The sequence below is a fragment of the Protopterus annectens genome, chromosome 8.part0, assembly GCF_019279795.1.
Source record: "Protopterus annectens isolate FY-2018-M chromosome 8.part0, PAN1.0, whole genome shotgun sequence".
In the NCBI taxonomy this organism is placed as follows: domain Eukaryota; kingdom Metazoa; phylum Chordata; order Ceratodontiformes; family Protopteridae; genus Protopterus; species Protopterus annectens.
This window is the reverse complement of record NC_056741.1, coordinates 479,245,419-479,263,821: the sequence shown is the minus strand read 5'-3', so window position 1 is coordinate 479,263,821 and position 18,403 is coordinate 479,245,419. Positions and strand designations below refer to the sequence as shown.

General features: G+C 40.1%; 1 protein-coding gene across 3 annotated transcripts in view; it reads right to left on the bottom strand.

Moving 5' to 3' along the window:
* The window catches only part of LOC122808893 (renin binding protein), a 1,087,318-nt gene that overhangs the window by 123,077 nt on the left and 945,838 nt on the right, over nt 1-18,403 (bottom strand). For all 3 annotated transcript variants that reach the window (XM_044080005.1, XM_044080006.1, XM_044080004.1), the window contains one exon: nt 5,797-5,878. In XM_044080005.1, the coding sequence (XP_043935940.1) occupies nt 5,797-5,878 (82 nt within the window). The remainder of the gene's footprint in view (nt 1-5,796; nt 5,879-18,403) is intronic.

The following is an 18,403-nucleotide window of genomic DNA, read 5'->3' as shown; positions in this document are numbered from 1 at the left end:
CCAAGCCGCATAAACAGAACTACTTTGCCCCATATGAAAGCTGTAAATACTGCTCATAGTATATGTGTAACTTAGTGTTTGCTGAGATATTGTAAGTCGTTTACAAAATATTACAAATTTAATAGCAACTGTGTTTACTGTAACTTTGAACAAATTCAGTTTAAAACTTATAACCTAAAGAATACTACCACTATGAAAATACTTTGTGCAGAAGTGTTTGCCATTTAGACTTCTGCACAACACTTATGGTTCCAGAGATATGAACATTTGTTTGAAAGGTGAAAACAATTTGATTCTATTAAAAAGCTTAGGCTCCACCCACTGGACGTTACAGTGCAAACTTCCAGAGCTCTTTTGGGGGGAATGAGTTAAGGCAGGGTTCGAGACTGCTCTGTAGGCCAGGCACAAGTCACCTCTAAGCAGTCTATATGATACAAAGTACAGTAACAGAGCCTTCAGTCTGTCCATGTAGGTCATGTGTTGAAGCCCCTGTCCCTCTCCAGCTGCTGCAGGTATCTGGTGAGGTGCATACAGAAGGAAACATTGTACTCTATTATTGAACTGATGAGGGACAAGTACAGGGAAGTTATAACCTCCTTAGCTTTGGATGTGATGACTTTGCTTATGAGGTGTGCAATGTAGAAGGCCTTCTTTACCACTGTGGACACAGAATAATCCAAGTTAATGCACTCCAAAATCTCTCACCACTGGGTTTGAACTTAAGGGGGTATTATTAATATTGTAATTTCCAGGGATTTCTCCTTTGCCGAAGGGGAAAATAATGCATTTTATGCATTAAGTCTAAGTCTGTCTATGGCTTTGACACCAATCATTTATCTGTGTAAGCCCATTTTGTAATATGTTGACATTATTGGGAGATTCAATGATTGCAATCAGTTTGCAGTCATTGGCAAACTTGGTAAGCCACAGGCAGTCTATTTTTGCCTGGATTTTTGAGAAATAGATTTGAAACAGTAGGGGGTCTAGCACAGAATCTTGTTTAACAGGTCTGCTGGTACAGGTGAAATCCCCAACTTTGACTGTATGCTGGTACAGGTGAAATCCCCAACTTTGACTGTATGCATTCTGTCGGTGAGCCAGTTGGCTACCCATCTAATGACATATGGGTTAACCCCCAGCTGGGTGAGTTTCTCAATGAAGCCTGAGTGGAAGTTTGTGTCAAGAGAGTTGGCTAAGTTGAGATAGACAGTATGTACTGTTTTTCCTTCATCCAGGGCTTTGGTGACACTCTTAATGAAGTTCACCAGGTTTAACCGACATGATATGCCCTTAAAGAAGCCAAAGTGGGTCAGGTCAAGAGTTTGAAGGTCTCCTATATTCTTGTTAAGGTCCATGAGGATTCTTTCCATGGTCTTACAGATAAAGCTGGTTAGACTTAGGGGTCTATAGTTTCCAGGGTCAAGGGACCACCTTTGTACAAAGGAATTACGGTTGCTGTTTGCCACTCTGCTGGGACAAAGCCAGTGCTCAGACTGTAGTTAAAGAGAGTGCTCAGTGGTTCTGCTAACTCCTGTTTTAGAATCAGGAAAAATGGTCCAGGCAAAAACAAGGATAGCAGTCAAGTAAATTTATTCAAATATCACAAGTGCTTTCACCCTGGCTCAAATGCAGGGCTTTTTCAAGTGAAAAAACTAAGTACATTGTAAAAGACCCTATTTAAATGAAATCCACTCATAAAAGGTGCCAAAACATTTAAAGTGCTACACACACATAAAATCAAGTAAAAATGATAAGTTGAACACTTTTAAAAGTGTAGTGTAAAGTTGCAAAATGAAATCTGAAAAGGTAAAAAGCTTTAAGCAATATTTATATAATATTTGAACCCAATCAAGTTCAAATGATTTTAAACAAGAATATAAAAGAAATATGAATTAAAAATAAAAGAAATGTGAAGTGAAAGCATTGGGGATGGATAATGTGAACACGCCACCACATCTGTGAGAATTTATAGCTTCTCAGCTCAACTCCTGTTTTAGACCGTTCAAGTAAGCAGCCCAGGATTTTATCTAGGCCCATAGACACTGTGGTTTTGGCCTTGGAGAGTGGGGTTATGACCTGCTCTTTGGAGATACTAGGTAGAGGGCTGGTGACAGGTATGCTTTGGGGTATGACTGGAGACAAGGGGTGAAGTTTTCACCAAAACTGTCTGATAGCAGGTTGGCAATATCCTCAGGTTCAGTATGAGTGGTACAGTCCATTACTAATTCAGCACAAAGCTGAGCATTCTCTTTTACATTTTGGATGCAACTACAGATCGTCTTGTGATTATCCTTAGCTAGGGATGCTAATTCAGTTTCATGATCAGCTTTACATGATTTTACAAGATGTCTTATTTGCTTGTTTAAGGTATGGAGGGTGTTCTTCTGCTGAGACAGTTTCCTCTTGTTCTTTGATAGCAGTTTCTTTCTCTTGTTGTACAACCTATTTATTCTGGATGTCAACCAGGGTGGCTTCTTTTTTTGTAAGGACATTGTTTTCATCTGTGCAGGTACGGCTGAGTCTATAAATTTGTATAGGTGTTTATACAGGGCATTTGTGTACACCTCTGTATAGCAGTCATTACTGCCAGTAGTGGCAGGGGGTTAGAAACTAGTTATGCCATCGCCTAAAAGGATACAATTTGCTTTGGAGACATTTTTCAACCTTTTTGCTCCGGGGCGGGGGGGAGGGTCAGGTATGATTGTTACTTCAAGCAACATTGATTTATGGTTGGACATTACCAGGGAGGGTCCCCCATGCTGGTAAACCCCAAGTCAAGTGCATTACAGCCCCTGTTCCAGAGTATTTGTGTTAAAAGTCCAGGAACCTTAAGGCGAGTGTGTTTGTGCTTGTTTCCCAATTGATGGAAGGATAGTTAAAGTGATGCATGACCGGGGTGTTTGGCTGTACTGTGAGTGACTCAAGTAGGTTCATGTAGGCAGTGTGGGTTTTCTGGTTTGGTGGGGTACCTATTGGTAACAATGATGTGGAGGGGGGTCTTTCCTAGAGTTATTTGGACTTGGAGTAACTCTAGGGAGTTGTACTGTTTAGCCAGCCTTGAAGTACATTCGTCTTTAATGAAGATGGATACACCTCCTCCTCCTTTGGTTCTTTCACATTCATTTTTTGGTCTGAACATGTGGAAGGCATTGTAGCCTTGCATGGCTGGGGTACTCTCTGCATCCTTGAACCATTTCTCTGTGACTGCACAGACATTGACATCTTCCAAAGTAAGGAGTGCTTCTAGTGAGTGCAATTTCTGATTTATTGATAACAGCACTGCTCAGAATTGTAAACTTGGACATTGCCTCTAATTTTGATGAAGGGGAAGAGACTACTGGTCTAAAATGAGGTTTCTTTTGCATTTCTGGTATTCCAAACAGCTTACTTATACTTGTTTTTTGGTGTGTAAACATATGAATACATATTATGACAACCTATTGGACCTGGTCATCACCAACATGGGCGACTGGTGTTCCACACTGGAGGTCAACCCCTCGCTGGTTAGATCTGACCATAAACTAATCACTCTGGATATCCACATTCCGCCACCACCCCCAGTCAAAGAAACCACCGTGAAAAACTTTTCAAAAGTAAACTTGACGTTATTTAAGACCGAGGTGGGAAGTTTCAAAGCCCCCATGCTAAAGGATAACTCTGTCCAAGCTGCAAAATCCTTTACTAATGCACTCTCCAGGCACCTACAAGAATGCATGGATTGTGCTATCCCAAACAAAACCAAGACTCACTCCTCCAAGAAAAGGAAACCAGTCTGGTGGACCCCTGCCATAAACGAGCTATACAATAGGAGGAGGAAACTAGTACAGAAAAAAAAGAGTAAAATCCCAAGAAGGGAAGACATCCCTGATCAGTATCAGCAAAAAACTACATTCCCTCATAAAATCATCCAAGGCTAGCTTCAAAAGAAAAATTGCCTTGGACTTCAGGTGGTCCATGCAAGCCTACCCAGACCTCACAAAGGCCTTCGACACCATTCCCCACTCGGGTATTATAGACAAGCTCACCAGCCTGAATATAAACCCCTATGTCATGAGATGGGTTGCCAACTGGCTCACGGATAGAACCCACATGGTAAGAGTTGCAGGAGCTAGGTTTGACTCTAAACTGGTTAGAAGTGGCATTCCCCAGGGCTCAGTCCTAGGACCCCTCCTGTTCAGCATATACTTCTCAGAGGTACAGGCAAGCACAGGAGGGCTACGGCTGACTAAGTTCACAGACAACTGCAAACTAGGGGCTATAATTGACTCTCAAGCTGACACAGACATCCTCCAAAATGGTCTCACTGAGACAGATACCTGGTGTCAAAACGATGGCCTCAAGCTAAATGCCAAAATGTCCATAGTCATCCCCTTTGGAAAAAACAAAGTACCCACAAACTACCACATAGGTGGTAGTCCCCTAAATACTGAAGACATAATAAGGGATCTGGGGACCCAAGTAGATAGTAACCTCTCCTTTGAAAATCAAAATCACATTGCCAAAGTGGTTAGAAAATCCTTCTATGTGGCCCACCTAATCACAAAAGGGTTTGCATCCAGATCGAAAAAGGTCATTGGGCCCCTCCAAGCATCACTCATCAGACCCATCATAGAGTACAATGCCCCATTTGGGATGTACCTTGCAAGACACCTGCAACAACTGGAAAGACCACAGAAGTACCTCACCAAGAAGATCACTGGCCTCAAGCAGATGCCCTATGCAGCTCGACTGAAGAAACTCCAGCTGTACTCTTTTGCATACCACCTACTCAGAGGTGATCTCTGCCCGACATACAAGGCCATGTCCAACCCAGAATTGATGGACATATTCCACCTAAAGAAAACCATATCCTCTTGAGCCACATGCTCCAAGGATCTAAACCTCACCACAACAGTAAATAGGATGTGCTGGAAGGACAGATTCCTATTCGAGGCTTCCCATGCTCTGGGACAAGATTCCAATCTACATTAAGCAGAGCTCCTTGCTAACCCTCTTCAAGAGAAACATTGACGAGTGGATGGGAAACAGAAAGTTTACCCCAGGGATCACTTCAATGACTCTGCTGGACAGAGGCACAGGGAACTAATCTAAGGGGGCAGCGAAAGGCAACACATTCTGGCTAGGCTTATAAATGCCTTCGGGCAGATAGCCTAGTACCTATCTACTATATGAAATCACACCTTCCACACATCAATCATGTGACCAAGTATCTAAATGTTTATAGGCTTCTGTAATCTCACTTTTGTTTAACTTTTTCATAAAATATAATGTCACTTAATAAATCCAAAATTCTGTCTTTATAATCATAATTCATAAGGTCAACAGCCCTCCCCCCCATCTGCTTTCATAATTCTTATATTTTTACCTTAGACACCTCATACAAACTTTTTCCTCTCTTCTTGATTTAAAGAATTTTTCTTAGACAAGACAGATCTAATATATTTTTCACAACAATCTTCAAATGTTTTAATTATAGGGTGTAGAGAAGGATTAAAAGTACTTGGAACCATAAAGACATAAAAATGTGTTGTGTCCTTTGAACACTTTTAAATTAAGTTTTCTTGTGTAAACTTTCAGATCTGTGATTGTTTGAACTAAATTAGCTCTGATGACACTAAGCAACAAAAGGATATAAAACAAACAAACCACTACTAAAGTCCAGGCAAACATACAGAAATTGTCATACCACATGCTGCTCATAAAGCTTCAGAAACACTGAGCAACACTGTCAAAATATGTGAATTCTAGACAGCATAAATGTACATGCACTGGGAACAAAGCATATCACCAACTAACCTGGGTTCTGATGCCGACCCTGACATCCAGGGAGTTCTTTGCCATCCACAGACACAGTCTCAAGAACAACTTTTCCATCTCTCTTCAGAGGAAACAAAAAGTGCCAGTCAGTGTCTTTGTATGTTTTAATAAACATTACGTGTCCCTATTTAAATTACACAGGAGTGTATTACTTACATACACATTTGGTGCATAACAGCATATTCTGTAGAGAATAGGTAATGAAGGTGAGAAACATTCTTATGCAAATAAAATGCAAATTACCTGTGTGCTAATAACCATGAGCTGTTCTTGAGTAGCAAGCTCAAACAGAAGAGGGACCTAATGTATGCATGCATAAAAAAAAAATCTGCTCACAGTAATGTGTGAATCAATTTCCTGTAACATAAGGATGTAAAGGCAGAAGCATAGGACAGGGCTGAGCTTGAATGGGCCATCATGCAATGAAAGACCAGTCGAATTATCATTCAACCTGTTGTGCTTGTTCATAGGTTCATAGGTAGGGTTACCCCTCCTTTTGTGCTTCGGTCCGTGTTATGTGGCCGAAATGTGTGGTATGAGTTGTAGCCCGGTAGTGCTGGGGTGCTCTGTGGAGTCTTGAACCAGGTTTCAGTTACTGCACAGATGTTGACGTTCTCCATACTGAGGAGTGCTTCCAGTGCATACATTTTGAGATTTAAACTCCTGGCGTTGAGTAGCATAACCCTCATTTTTTTTTATTTGTGCTGTTTACGGAGGTGGGTTTAACTTTTGAGTCTTGCCTAAAAAAGGCACTATGGGGGCAGCAAGAGCCTTAGCCAGTATTCAAAAGCCTAGGGGTGACAGGTGCAAGCAGTCTCTTGCGAAGCAACGAGGCCTGTTGAGCATGTTGTCCCAGGCTGACAGACACTGGATCCCCTTTGAATGACACCAGAAGCTTAGCCAGTTGTTGAAATTGATCATTTTTCTTTATACTGCAGTATCATTCTTAGTGAGGGCAGGATACTTACTTAGGGTCATACCCGCCTGGGCAACATGATCAGAGAGCTCTTCAATGTCTCTTTTCATGTAGTCCAGGGAGGTACGTCTCAGGTCATTCACACCAACATGAACAATGACAGAGTCATATTTGTACTTGTTTTGGAGTGACCTGAGTGCTTGTGTTATGTGGCAGATTCTGGCTCCAGACAGGCAGCTAACAGTAACCTTCTTGTCCAGCCTAGTGAGTGGGACGTCAGTGTGCCTGACTATAGAGTCGCCTATTACTAGTGTGTTAGGTATGTTATTTCAGCTTAAGGGCTGTGATTGTGCGGCACACTGATTTTGTGTTTTATGTGTTGTCTGGTTTGTGCGGGAGGGGCAGGTTTTTTGGGCGTCTGCTTTGGAGGTCTGTGATGCTTTTGCAGGTTTTTATTTAGAGCCTCTGAGTATGATTTTGTGTATTTATGTGTATTTATTGCCAGTGTTGGTTTAGTATGTCTATGTGAGGCTGGATGTGTGGTGCAAGTGTTAACCTTCACCAAATAACTGCTCGTTTCAGCCTTGGGTGGAGAGAGCTTAGCCTCCAATTTAGCTATATAATTGCATCTCTCGCATATGTTAATGTTTTGTGGTAGGAGGAGAGGGTTGTCTGTGTACATGAGGCAGTTGTAACATTGCCTCAGAATACCCAGGTTCACCAGCTGGACTGGAAAGTATACCTGAAATTGCCCTTTGGTCATGTCTGAATAGTAGGGTGAGCTGCTTAGTTGCTTGGTTGGTGAGGGGTGACTAATGAGCCTTGCCCTGCTGGGCAATCAAGTGTCGGGGTATATTAGTGCTTGCTATTAGGTCTGAGCAAGTGCTGGACTGTAGGATGCTTTTTAAGTGCTTAGGTTGAGAGTTGGACTACTTTCAAGGGAAAAACTGAAGAGGAGACTTGGTGGAGCCAGGATAAATTTAGCCCTAGCTAACCGGCGCTGCCTGGATGTGTAAAACCGTGCAAATGCAGCTTTTACAGCAGGGAAATGAAAGAGATGGAAATTAGCCCAAAATGGCCCACAGACTACTAACTTCTGGGCTGGAACCACACCTCCAGGGACAGATGGCTGCTCAAAGCTCCCCGTCTCACAGGTGAACAGAGAAACCTCCCTCTATGCAAGTAAGGTATGGGCAACTCAGAAAATTGTAACAGCCCTGAATTCAGCACTAGCCTGAAAACTGGACTATACTAGCTTAGAAAGGTGGGAAACAAGGAATTTTTTTTTTGAAAAGATAAAGGCAAAAACAGTAAAAATACACTTAAAACAACTTTGGATGACTACAAGCAATTAGAAAAGGCTTATAAACAAATTACCCAATTAACAAGTAAAAAGAAAATCTCAAAACTGAGCTCTGTTCCTGTAATCTTCAATCAGACAAATTCTAACTGCACACTCCTGCCACTGGGGTGCAGGGGAACCTTCTCCAAAAAAGAAGGCCTGGATTAGTGCTCAAGTTATGCAAACAAAGCTAGATTCAGCAGGCCTGGATCTAATCTCTGCTACAGCAAAAAAGGCAAACCAATTTCAGTAAGAAACAGTTCAAATATGCAGGCACTACAAGCCTTTAACCAGAAATTCACATCTCAGAAGGGCAGAGTCCAGCCTCTCCTCCCACAAGAGTGCAGACCACAAACCTTCTTAATGTAAAAAAATTGGCCTGAAGCCCAAGTGCTTAAACCAGAACTAATACACTTTTAGAATAACAGACACTGAGCCCTCAATCAGCAGTTCCCAACTTAGAAGGATGTAAGCTACCTGTCCTGCCACAACAGTGCAGACCACAAACCTTCTTAATGTAAAACAACTGATCTGAAGCCCAAGAGCTTAAACCAAAAGCCTTAGAATGATAGCTACACCAAGCAGTAATAAATACAATGGAGTACTTTTAAAATGATGCAAAAGCAAAATAAAGTAGAAAGAAACACAAATACAGTAAAAGCAGATGAAAAAAGTGCAATTTTTTTTTTGAGTGAGCAAATGAGATGGGCCCAGGAGGAGTATCCAAATGCAAATTTACAAGAGGGGCAGGCAGTTTCAAAGCCACCAAGGAACCAAACAACAATGAAGTAAACTACTCCCACTTATCACTGGCTATTCAAGAATTCTAACAAGCACTAACTGAAAAAACAGAGCCACAACTTCCAGCTAGATAGTATTCAATGCAACACAAACAAATCAATTTAAATGCTGTATTATTTGAAAAAAGTGCAGATATTTACTTAAATTCACTTATTCGGCCAGTTGATTTGATTTCATGTAGGTCTTAGCAGGCCAAAGCTCTGAGTTTGTAGAGCAGGCATCCCCATGATGCCACATCTTAGACTACTTTTATGCAGCTCACCAAGCTTATGCTACTCCAGAAATATAGAAAACAAATACATACTATACCCATTTGTTAAATCACCTATCCATCAAAGATTTGCCTTATATAACACAGTTATTCAGCAAAGGACAGCATAGTGAATTTCCCACAAGGGACCTGCCAACAATGGCCAGATGTGGGAGAAGGGCTGCACTACAACTCTGGCCACGATCTAAGACATGACAAGGGGGAGGGGCTTTGTCACCTTGGCTGCAACTTGGGCCATCATAATATTGGGTGATTATCATTTTATCATGGTCAGGGACAGGACAGTGGGGGTGCAGCTAATATTCCTTTGATCATCACTGAGCACTTAGCAATGAAAGAGGACACTAATTTCCTGTTATTTCTAACATGGTCGGAAACATGACACAGGGATGCGAAATGTAGTATTTTGAGCATGACTGCAGACCATACCTCTCAACTGTACAGATTTTCCCAGAATGTCCAGATTTTTGTCTCAAATATTTGATCTGTTCCTAATAAAATCTGTGGTTTTCTGGCAAATTATGGAAGACTGAAGTCAGTAAATAATGACATACATAGTGTCAGACTTCATATCCCTCAGAAAATGTATGCCAACACAAATCCTGTTATTCTAGCATCTTTCTGAGTTTTTAAGAGCAATATTTAAAATCTGTCCCTATTTCAGGCCTTTGTCCCCCCATTATTTTAGGCTTTGTTCAGATCTTTTGTATTAAAGAGTTTGAGAGGTATGCTGCAGACACAACAATGGGGAACGTATGTGCTACTTGAGTTGCAGTGGGATGACTCGTATTGTGCTGTTGACACCTTATATTCATACACTGTTGCACACTATAGGATTTCTTTCTTCAGTGATTGTTTAAAAAAAAAAAAAATCAAAGTTGGTGAGCTGGACCAAGGACAGCTATGCCTTAGGCACAAAGGACTTTTGAGGTTCCAGACAGTGTGGCATTGACTTTTGCTATGGTTGAAGAGAATCCCGAATCCCAGAGTTGAAAAGATCAAATCATCATCTGTCATTTAGTTCCCATTTTTTAAGTAAATACAAGTATAAGTACAGAATTTCTTTTACCAGATCTTGATTGGCTGAGAACACAGAGTTGGTTTGTACGCCCCTTCTGGTGCAGCTAACTAGCAAGCAATGTTCTAGACTATGAAATCTCTTGGGCAGCTACTTGACAAGACCATGGATATACACAGCAGTAAACAAACCTGGAATCCACCTTTTACTATTTAAGGAAGCCATGGTGCACCATGACATCAGCTGCACAGGGTTTCATTATAGGGAAGTAGAGTTTTACAAAGAATTCTAAACCCGCCATTCAGGGACATGGCAGTTACTACCTTGAGTAATAAAGATGGTGACTATCACTATGCAATATTATTTGTAAATATGGATCACTTATGATTACAGGATAGGATTGTGGGTTATTAGGTGGTTTTGATTAACTTGCTACTATCTTTTCATGATTATTTATTCATCTGTACCGTATGTCACTTATTTGTAACTTTTTATTGTTCATTCTTACTGTCAACTCCTTTTGAAAACATATAGTTGACTATCTATGTTGTTAAAAGATTAATGAACTGTACTTGAAGGTGTGTTTGTTTATACAACTCTGAATACATTACTGCTTCCAAACGAATTATAGTGAAAAGTAAAATAAAGACTACTTAACGTTGATATTCAGTCCGAAGTTCAGGCCGAAGTACAGCTTAACTTTTCAAAGTTTAACTCAGAAAAGCCATCATTACAGCTGATGAATTTCTACCTGGGCTACCAATGATACAGGACTAAGAAAGTAGATAAATACCTATGCTACATTGTCGGATATATGAATTCAGATGACAATTAAAACAATTTGGATAAATGTAGCACTGACTTCCACATCTGTAACACTAAACCCAGAAAGAATTTAGGAAGCATATAAGCAAATGAAATACTTTAAAAATTTCTCACTGAATTATGGCATTTATATAAATGCAAACCAGAAGTGTAAACAGCCTGGATTTACCGCTCAAGTGCACTAAACATTTGAAGGCATCTTAAGAAGGCAGCAATCACTTGTGTAGTTGTCTACATTTATGGTACGTTTTAAGAATTTGCTACTTGAAACTTTATTCTGGCTGCTCTGAGCATCAGAAATGTTTTTAATAGTCACTTTAACTGATCAAATGCAGTTTATGAACCAGGTGGAGGTCACTGTGCCCAAGTCCCTTTAACAGGGATGATCAAGGGGTAATCTCCAAAAGTGGGACAAAGCACAGTTTAAAAACATGACTTAATAATGCAATGTGAAGAGATGCAATCCAGCAAAGCACGGAAAAAGTATGTATTTGTGTAAGTAACATACCGCATCTATGAAAAGAATTAGCATGTATCTAGAGTGTTAGTGCAAAATGACCAGAGAATTTGCAGCAGGAGTCTAAATGTTCAAAAGCATGTGTAAATCCTTATGAATCATTTGCCTGAAAGCATGCAGTGATTTTCAACAACTGTTTACAAGTATGGGGAATATGGAACAGTTCTCTAGTTATACTTAAAATCTTTCAGAATCCAGCCTAACAGTGTTACTACAGTGCAGCATTGCACTGCAGTAATTGGCAGTCTGGTAGTTTGCATAGAGGGTTAAGGCTGTGAGCTGCAAATCCTGTGAACTAGGGTTTGATTCCTCCAACCCTCATTTGCCTACTGTGCAACCTTGAGCAAGCCACTTACCAGACACTGCTTGGGAGCATCTGGAAATTTGGGCTAGGCACCACAATAGTCCCCTGGACTGCAGATCTAACTACATATGAACTTCTACTGACATTAAATATTTTGGAATCAAGAGCAAAGTCTGAAATTTTTGTGCAATGTTGCTAACATATAAAACATTATTCTAAATGAGCCAGATTATTTAAACCACTGGAATAAATGCAGTACTTATGTTTTTGCATTTTCTATCTGCTTTCTGTATGTGACTCATTTGTGTAAAACAGTACAGTATTTGTTTAAATCTGCATTTATTTATTCATTCACCTATTTGCAGTTTTAACCAGGGCAGAGCACTGATCAACATGGACCATTTTTAAACCCTATCAGGGAGCACTGTTTGAATAAGTGACTTGCTCAGAGTTGCACAAATTGAGGCTGGGGGGTTCATACCTGGACTACAGGATGCATATTTTTAATAACTCACAGTTTTAGTCTCCTACACTAACTTGGGGACAACAAGCTGAAACATTTATTTAAGTGTGTGGTACAACTGCACAGTTTAGCTAAATTCTCAGAGCATCCACAGTGTATGTGCAAATACTCCGGGCATGACCCTTTTGCGAAAATGTTCATATTCTATAACATTTGTAAAGATGTTCATAAAATCAGGAGCATCTGTATAAAACATGCATGCCAATAGCATGTTAGTCACATCTCCCACTGAAAGTTCTGATTATATTTATAGAGCTCTGCAATAGGAAACTGCGGGGAAAAATAAAAAAAATATTTAAAAAATGTTGGAATATTACAGAACATATCAAACAGCTGTGTATGTATATACTGTGTACCTGTTTTTATAAATGGACCTTTGTAAGCTGATAAAGAAAAAATACTGTATGAAATTATGACTCATTTGTACTGGTAAATAAGATAAAGTCAATAATTCATTTACTTAAACATTATATGAACAGTCTATTACACAAGTGAAATTTAAGAATAGTTTTGCATATACATATTCTTCAGACTCTCAGGTAATAGAACAGGTCATCTTAAAGTATTGGCCCATTATTTCACTGAATGAAGATATAAAACATCTCATCCCTTCAGTGCCAGGTTTCGTTAGAAAAAGAGGAACTAATTTGAAAGAATTTTTTGAGAAAAATAAGGCTGTTAAGAATGAGTCCACTAGAATGAAGAAGGGTACCCATAGATGTGGTTCATGTAACCAATGTGCCTTCATGTTGAATAAAGATGTTATTTCTATCCCTTCCAGAAATTTTAGATACAAGTTTAAACAATACTTTAATTGTGCCACCAAAGGAGTGGTATACCTGGGAATCTGCCTACATTGTCAGTTTTTATGTAGGCAAGACAGAAAGGCTTTTTAGAAAAAGAGTCTATGAACATCAACATGATATTAGTAAGGGTAAAGTGACCAATGCCTTTTTTAAGCATTCATAATTATGTGAAAATATGCAAATTAAGTTTACAATTCTAGAACAAGTGACACCCGACCCACGGGGAGGGAACTGGGAAGCTAGGTTGGAGTATCGGGAACTGTTTTGGCAGCTTAGACTGGACGCAATTAGACCACCGGGCATGAATGACGCCTTGAATATAAACAGTGTGCTCAAATTAAGAAGGGCACGATTATAATAGGGGTTCTTGTAGACTGCTTAAATTTCCCCATTAAACATACTGGTATTGGATGTACTTGCAGTTCAGCCTATTGCCTTAGTTTGGTTACCATGTGCTGCATTGGTAATGAAGATGTTACATTTATTTACTTTCATGGTTTAGTTTAACATTTATTATTGTCATGTTTATTAATTTCATTACTATTTATTTTATTATTTTTATGTGTTTTTATATGTGTTGTAATATATTATATATTTTCATTTTTGGCATTACTGGATTTAAAGTTGAGTTTGATTTTTGGATTGGAACATATATTTAGTATTCAAGGAAAGTTTATACGCACTGTATTTTTAAGAAACTGATTAGGGATGATTCACATGGGGGGGTATATCATGTGATGTTGCATTTAGTATTTAACATGGCTGACTACACAACAGATTTTTTAACCTTGAAGAAGCTCAGTAATAACCGAGCGAAAGCGCTTGGTTTATTGTTTGCTGCTGTTTGGTGTGATTCAGATTACGTACCAATAAATGTGCTGTTCTTAACCTACTGCTTCTAACCACATTTTTTGGAGATTTGGGTACTGTGGCTAAGGAGATTCTAGCTTGGTCCGATAGGAACTGTTTGTGTTTGTATAGGGTTCCTAGTTTCTTATGTACCTTTGTGATGGTTTGTGAGATATGGATTTAGATTATCTATTTCAACCCAAGTAGCTTAGTGTGAGGGGAGGGGAAGATTGTGGTCCCATTTTTGGAAGTGATAGTGAAGGTAGCAGGTGTGGATTTGGATTCATTGGGGGTAAAAAGGAGAATTTGGTCTTGTTGGGGTTTAGAATGAGTTAGATATTAGTAATCCATTGTTCCATGGAGCAGAAGGATTCTTGGGTAAGCTTTTGAAGAGTGGTTATGGATGGGGCTGAGCAGATTAGGGTGGAGTCGTCTGCGTACTGTATAAGTGATGCATGTAGGGTGGCAGTATGTAGTTTGTTACTGAATATGGTGAATAATAGAGGACTCTGTATTGATCCTTGTGGGACACCTATAGTAGTTGGTAATAGAGGAGATAGTGTACTTTGCCATTTAACTGATTGTTTTCTTTCAGAGAGATAGCTTCTAAACCATGAAGTAGTAAGAGAGATAGCTTCTAAACCATGAAGTAGTAGAGGGGGCGAATGATGAGGTTGACAGAGTGCCTAAGAGTACGTTGTGGGAGACCATATCAAACACTTTTGATAGATCTAGGAATATGGCGGAGATGAATCTGTTGTTGTTTCTTAGATGGTTAACTGATTGGTAAAGGAGAGTAGAGCAGTGGTTGTGCTATGGTTTGGGTGGAAACCATGCTGTGTGGGGGAGAGGAGGTTATGTGAGGATAAGAAGTGCATTACCTGGGTGTAAATACATTTCTCCAGAAGCTTGGAAAGGGAGGACAAGATAGCAGTTGTCCGGTAGTTTGATAGTACATAGGAGTTTCTGCCTTTGTGAAGGGGAATTATATGCGACACCTTCCATAGATGGGGTACGTAGGTTTCTTGTATAGAGCGGTTTATAAGAATTGAGACAGGGCAGGCTAGTGATTCTACAGCTAATTTTAGAAAATTTGTGGGTAAACCATCTGCTGCGAGTGTGGTGGGTTTTAGTTTAGGGAGTAGCTTTTTAACTGAAGAGGTTGGTACAGGTGAGAGTGTGATGGTGGGTGTGTTAGTTTGTTCTACAGTTGGAGTGGTTTTAGTGTTCTTGTTGGATAGATAGTGCGAGGATAGATTCTGTGAAGTGATGGTTGAATTCTGAAGCTATGCAATCATTATCAGAATTGTTGGGAGATGGGGTGGTGGTTTTGCCCAGTTTTAGAAGGGTACTGATGGCCTGCCAGAACTTTTGGGGATTTCTATAGTGCTGGTTTTGGATGTCTAAGCAGTTCTTTTTATCTACTTTTGTTTGGGTTTTGGCCTTATTTCATAGTTCTTGATATTTCTGTCTGTCTTGGATAGTGTTATTATTTTTCCCGCTTTTCCAGGCATTGTCTCTGGTTTTTATTAAGGCTTTTGTTGTCTATTTAGCCATGGGGCATAGTTAACTTTAGTCCTGAGTTTCCTGATGGGAGCTAGTATATTTGGAACAGTCATAAAAGTAGTATTAAAAAAATCAACTGCGTGGTTTAAAGGTAGAGTTTTTAGTGGGTTCCAGTCATGTTGCTGAACATACTGTTAAGAGTTTGTGGATTGACTTTGTGCTCGTCCCTAGTCTCCTTGAATAGCATGGGTTTGGGTATTTCTGCCTGTTTACGAAGGAGGAATGTGGGGCAGTGGTCACTCAATGTATCAGGTATGGGGTACAGAATCATGATGCAAGCAATCTGAGTATGATGGTACAATCTGAATGATTTATTACCTAATCTGCGACAGAAATCTATGCATTATTTAATGCTAACTACTTGTACACACTAAAATACATGTTCAATGATGCAATCCAGCTGATTAAACAGTTTTATTATTCACTGGTATTCTCACTATTTCTGTAAAACAGTTTCACAAATCCAAGTATCCTTTTATATGGTTCTTTTCATGCATTCTTCTCTGTTATTAGATGAAATCTGGCACAAACATGTGGACAGCAGATTCATCACAAAGTGTTCCCTTCCAACCAGTTCTTTTATAACTGACAGTCGTTTGATTAACAGTCCTTGCAGTTTCATCATCAAGGATATTCAGCATTAGCCTGTCTCCTAACTGAAGCACTTTTCTTTATATCATCTTACTAAGGTCTATTTAACAAGAGATATATACATTATACGCTCATAGAAAAGAAGGACATATGCATCTCTATTCCAAAAAAAAAAAAAACAAGTTATCATGGTGACTGGAGTCATACGTCCAGCAACACACATCTTAGAATGCTTAATCCTGAAGTATCGATGTCCTAAAAGTGGACAAACTACTAGAAACATGTTTTTAAGTAATATTTTGCCAGGTAAGAACCACAAGCCAAGTGACCATATTACAATATCCTCAGGAGGTTGATTCTTGAAACAAGCAATAGAAGTAGGCACAACTCTGGTGGAGTGTCCTTTGACTGCAATGTTCAAAAAGCAGTTAGCTGCCGGATTACAAGAGATAACATAGTTGGCTTCCACTTGAATAATGTACGCTTGGTCATCGTTAGGTTCTCTGTACCTGGCACAAAGGAGATGAGCAGCTAGCCTATTTCCCTGAACTCATACACCCTGTTCACATTAGTCATAAGTTATCAAGGAATATCAGGGATGTAGAGGATCCTTCTCCCCGGTTTCTGTTCCCAGAAAGAAAATGGGGAGTGAATGGACCTGTTTTTAGAGTAGCTTTAAAAGCACTGCTGGCTGAAAACATGTTAGTTCTGATGGACAACCAAGAGGAGCTCTCTGCAAATAAGGGACAGTAGCTCTAAGACCCAAAAGTGAGAGGTAATGGTCACTAGAAGGACCATATACCAAGAGTCAACCTTCACATCTGCCAAAATCTGGGCTCCAAAAGAAAGCCGGGTAAGCCTGATAATTACAAAGTTCAAAGTCCCAAGGAGGAAAAGAAGATATTCAAAGTTAGACAAATATGCAGAATCCCTTAAAAGGTGTTTGACAAAGCTGTACTGTGTCACAGTCCTGCTGCCCACAAGATCAGCAGGAATACTGACAACGGAATGATTCAGACTGAAATAAAACAGATGTTTGAGATAGAGGAGAATCATCTGCAAGCTCACTTATGCTGGGGGACTAATTCACCCAAATGACCACCCCTTTCCACTTCTCACTGTATGTCTGTCCAGTGGAAGGCTTTCAGGCAGCCTCAGACATCTTTAACACATAATAACAACAGTTAGTATAGAGCAGTCCATGAACTATGCAGTCCATAAGAAAAGTCCACCATCGGTCTGAAGAAGCTTATGTGAAGGCGCTTACCAATTTGTAAAATAAAATTGATTTTGCTACTTTATGGTGGACTTTTTTTATGGACTGCAAGTTTCGTGGACTGCTCTACTACTAACTGTTATTATTTGGCTTTTACTGAGCAGTACCACTTTTGCCCCCTACGGTGTGTTATGGTGTTCTTTATCTTTAACACATACACTGGAATGTCAGGCAGGATGAAGACATAAAAACAGGCAACAAAAGGCCAAAGTTGGAGCCAGTCATCACCCCCAAATAACTTGGCTCCCCCTATCTTCTACTGGGTCACACTTTTGAGACTCTGGTATTGGCTAGTGTGACCTATGCCCCCCCTCAGCTCTTCTATTTAAAAAACGGACATTCCTTCAACTGGCACACCAACCAGGTAGCCAAACACATGACATACCCGCCTCCCTCCCCTCCCTCCTGCCCCACCCATTCAGGTCTTGTTTCTGTGCCTTGCCCCCAACCTACCCTCAACTAATTTCTTTTAAACAGTAGCAAACAGTTTGCTACAAATGTAGCAAGCAGTTGCTACAGTTTAGACCTCACATGGAGTGCTACAGTGCCCAGCATTGACTGGAAATGCAATACCAATACAGGCTTTTAAAAGCTGGTATTGCATTAATGAAAGACTGGGATTGGCTGGTAGTGCCCCCTACACTTTGCACCTGGGCTACTTGCCCCTCTTGCCCCACCCTAGCTACTCTACTGCCACACCCTTTGTCAGCCATCAAGGAGAAGGAAGTAGTCTTTTTTTTTCGTTTTTACATTTGGTCTGAAGGTCTGAAAACAAGAGGGAAAGGTGGAAATATGTTAATACTCAATGAAATGAGAAGGCATTCAGCAAAACTTGGCCTGCTAACTGAACTGAACATGTACAGCCACATATCCAGCAGAACTTCACCAGCCAGGTTTCTCTTGTCATCAGTTCCAGGATAGGACTGGAACTGCAGCTGAGAGATTCTATAGTCAGACCTACTTCCCCTGGGATAGGGATGA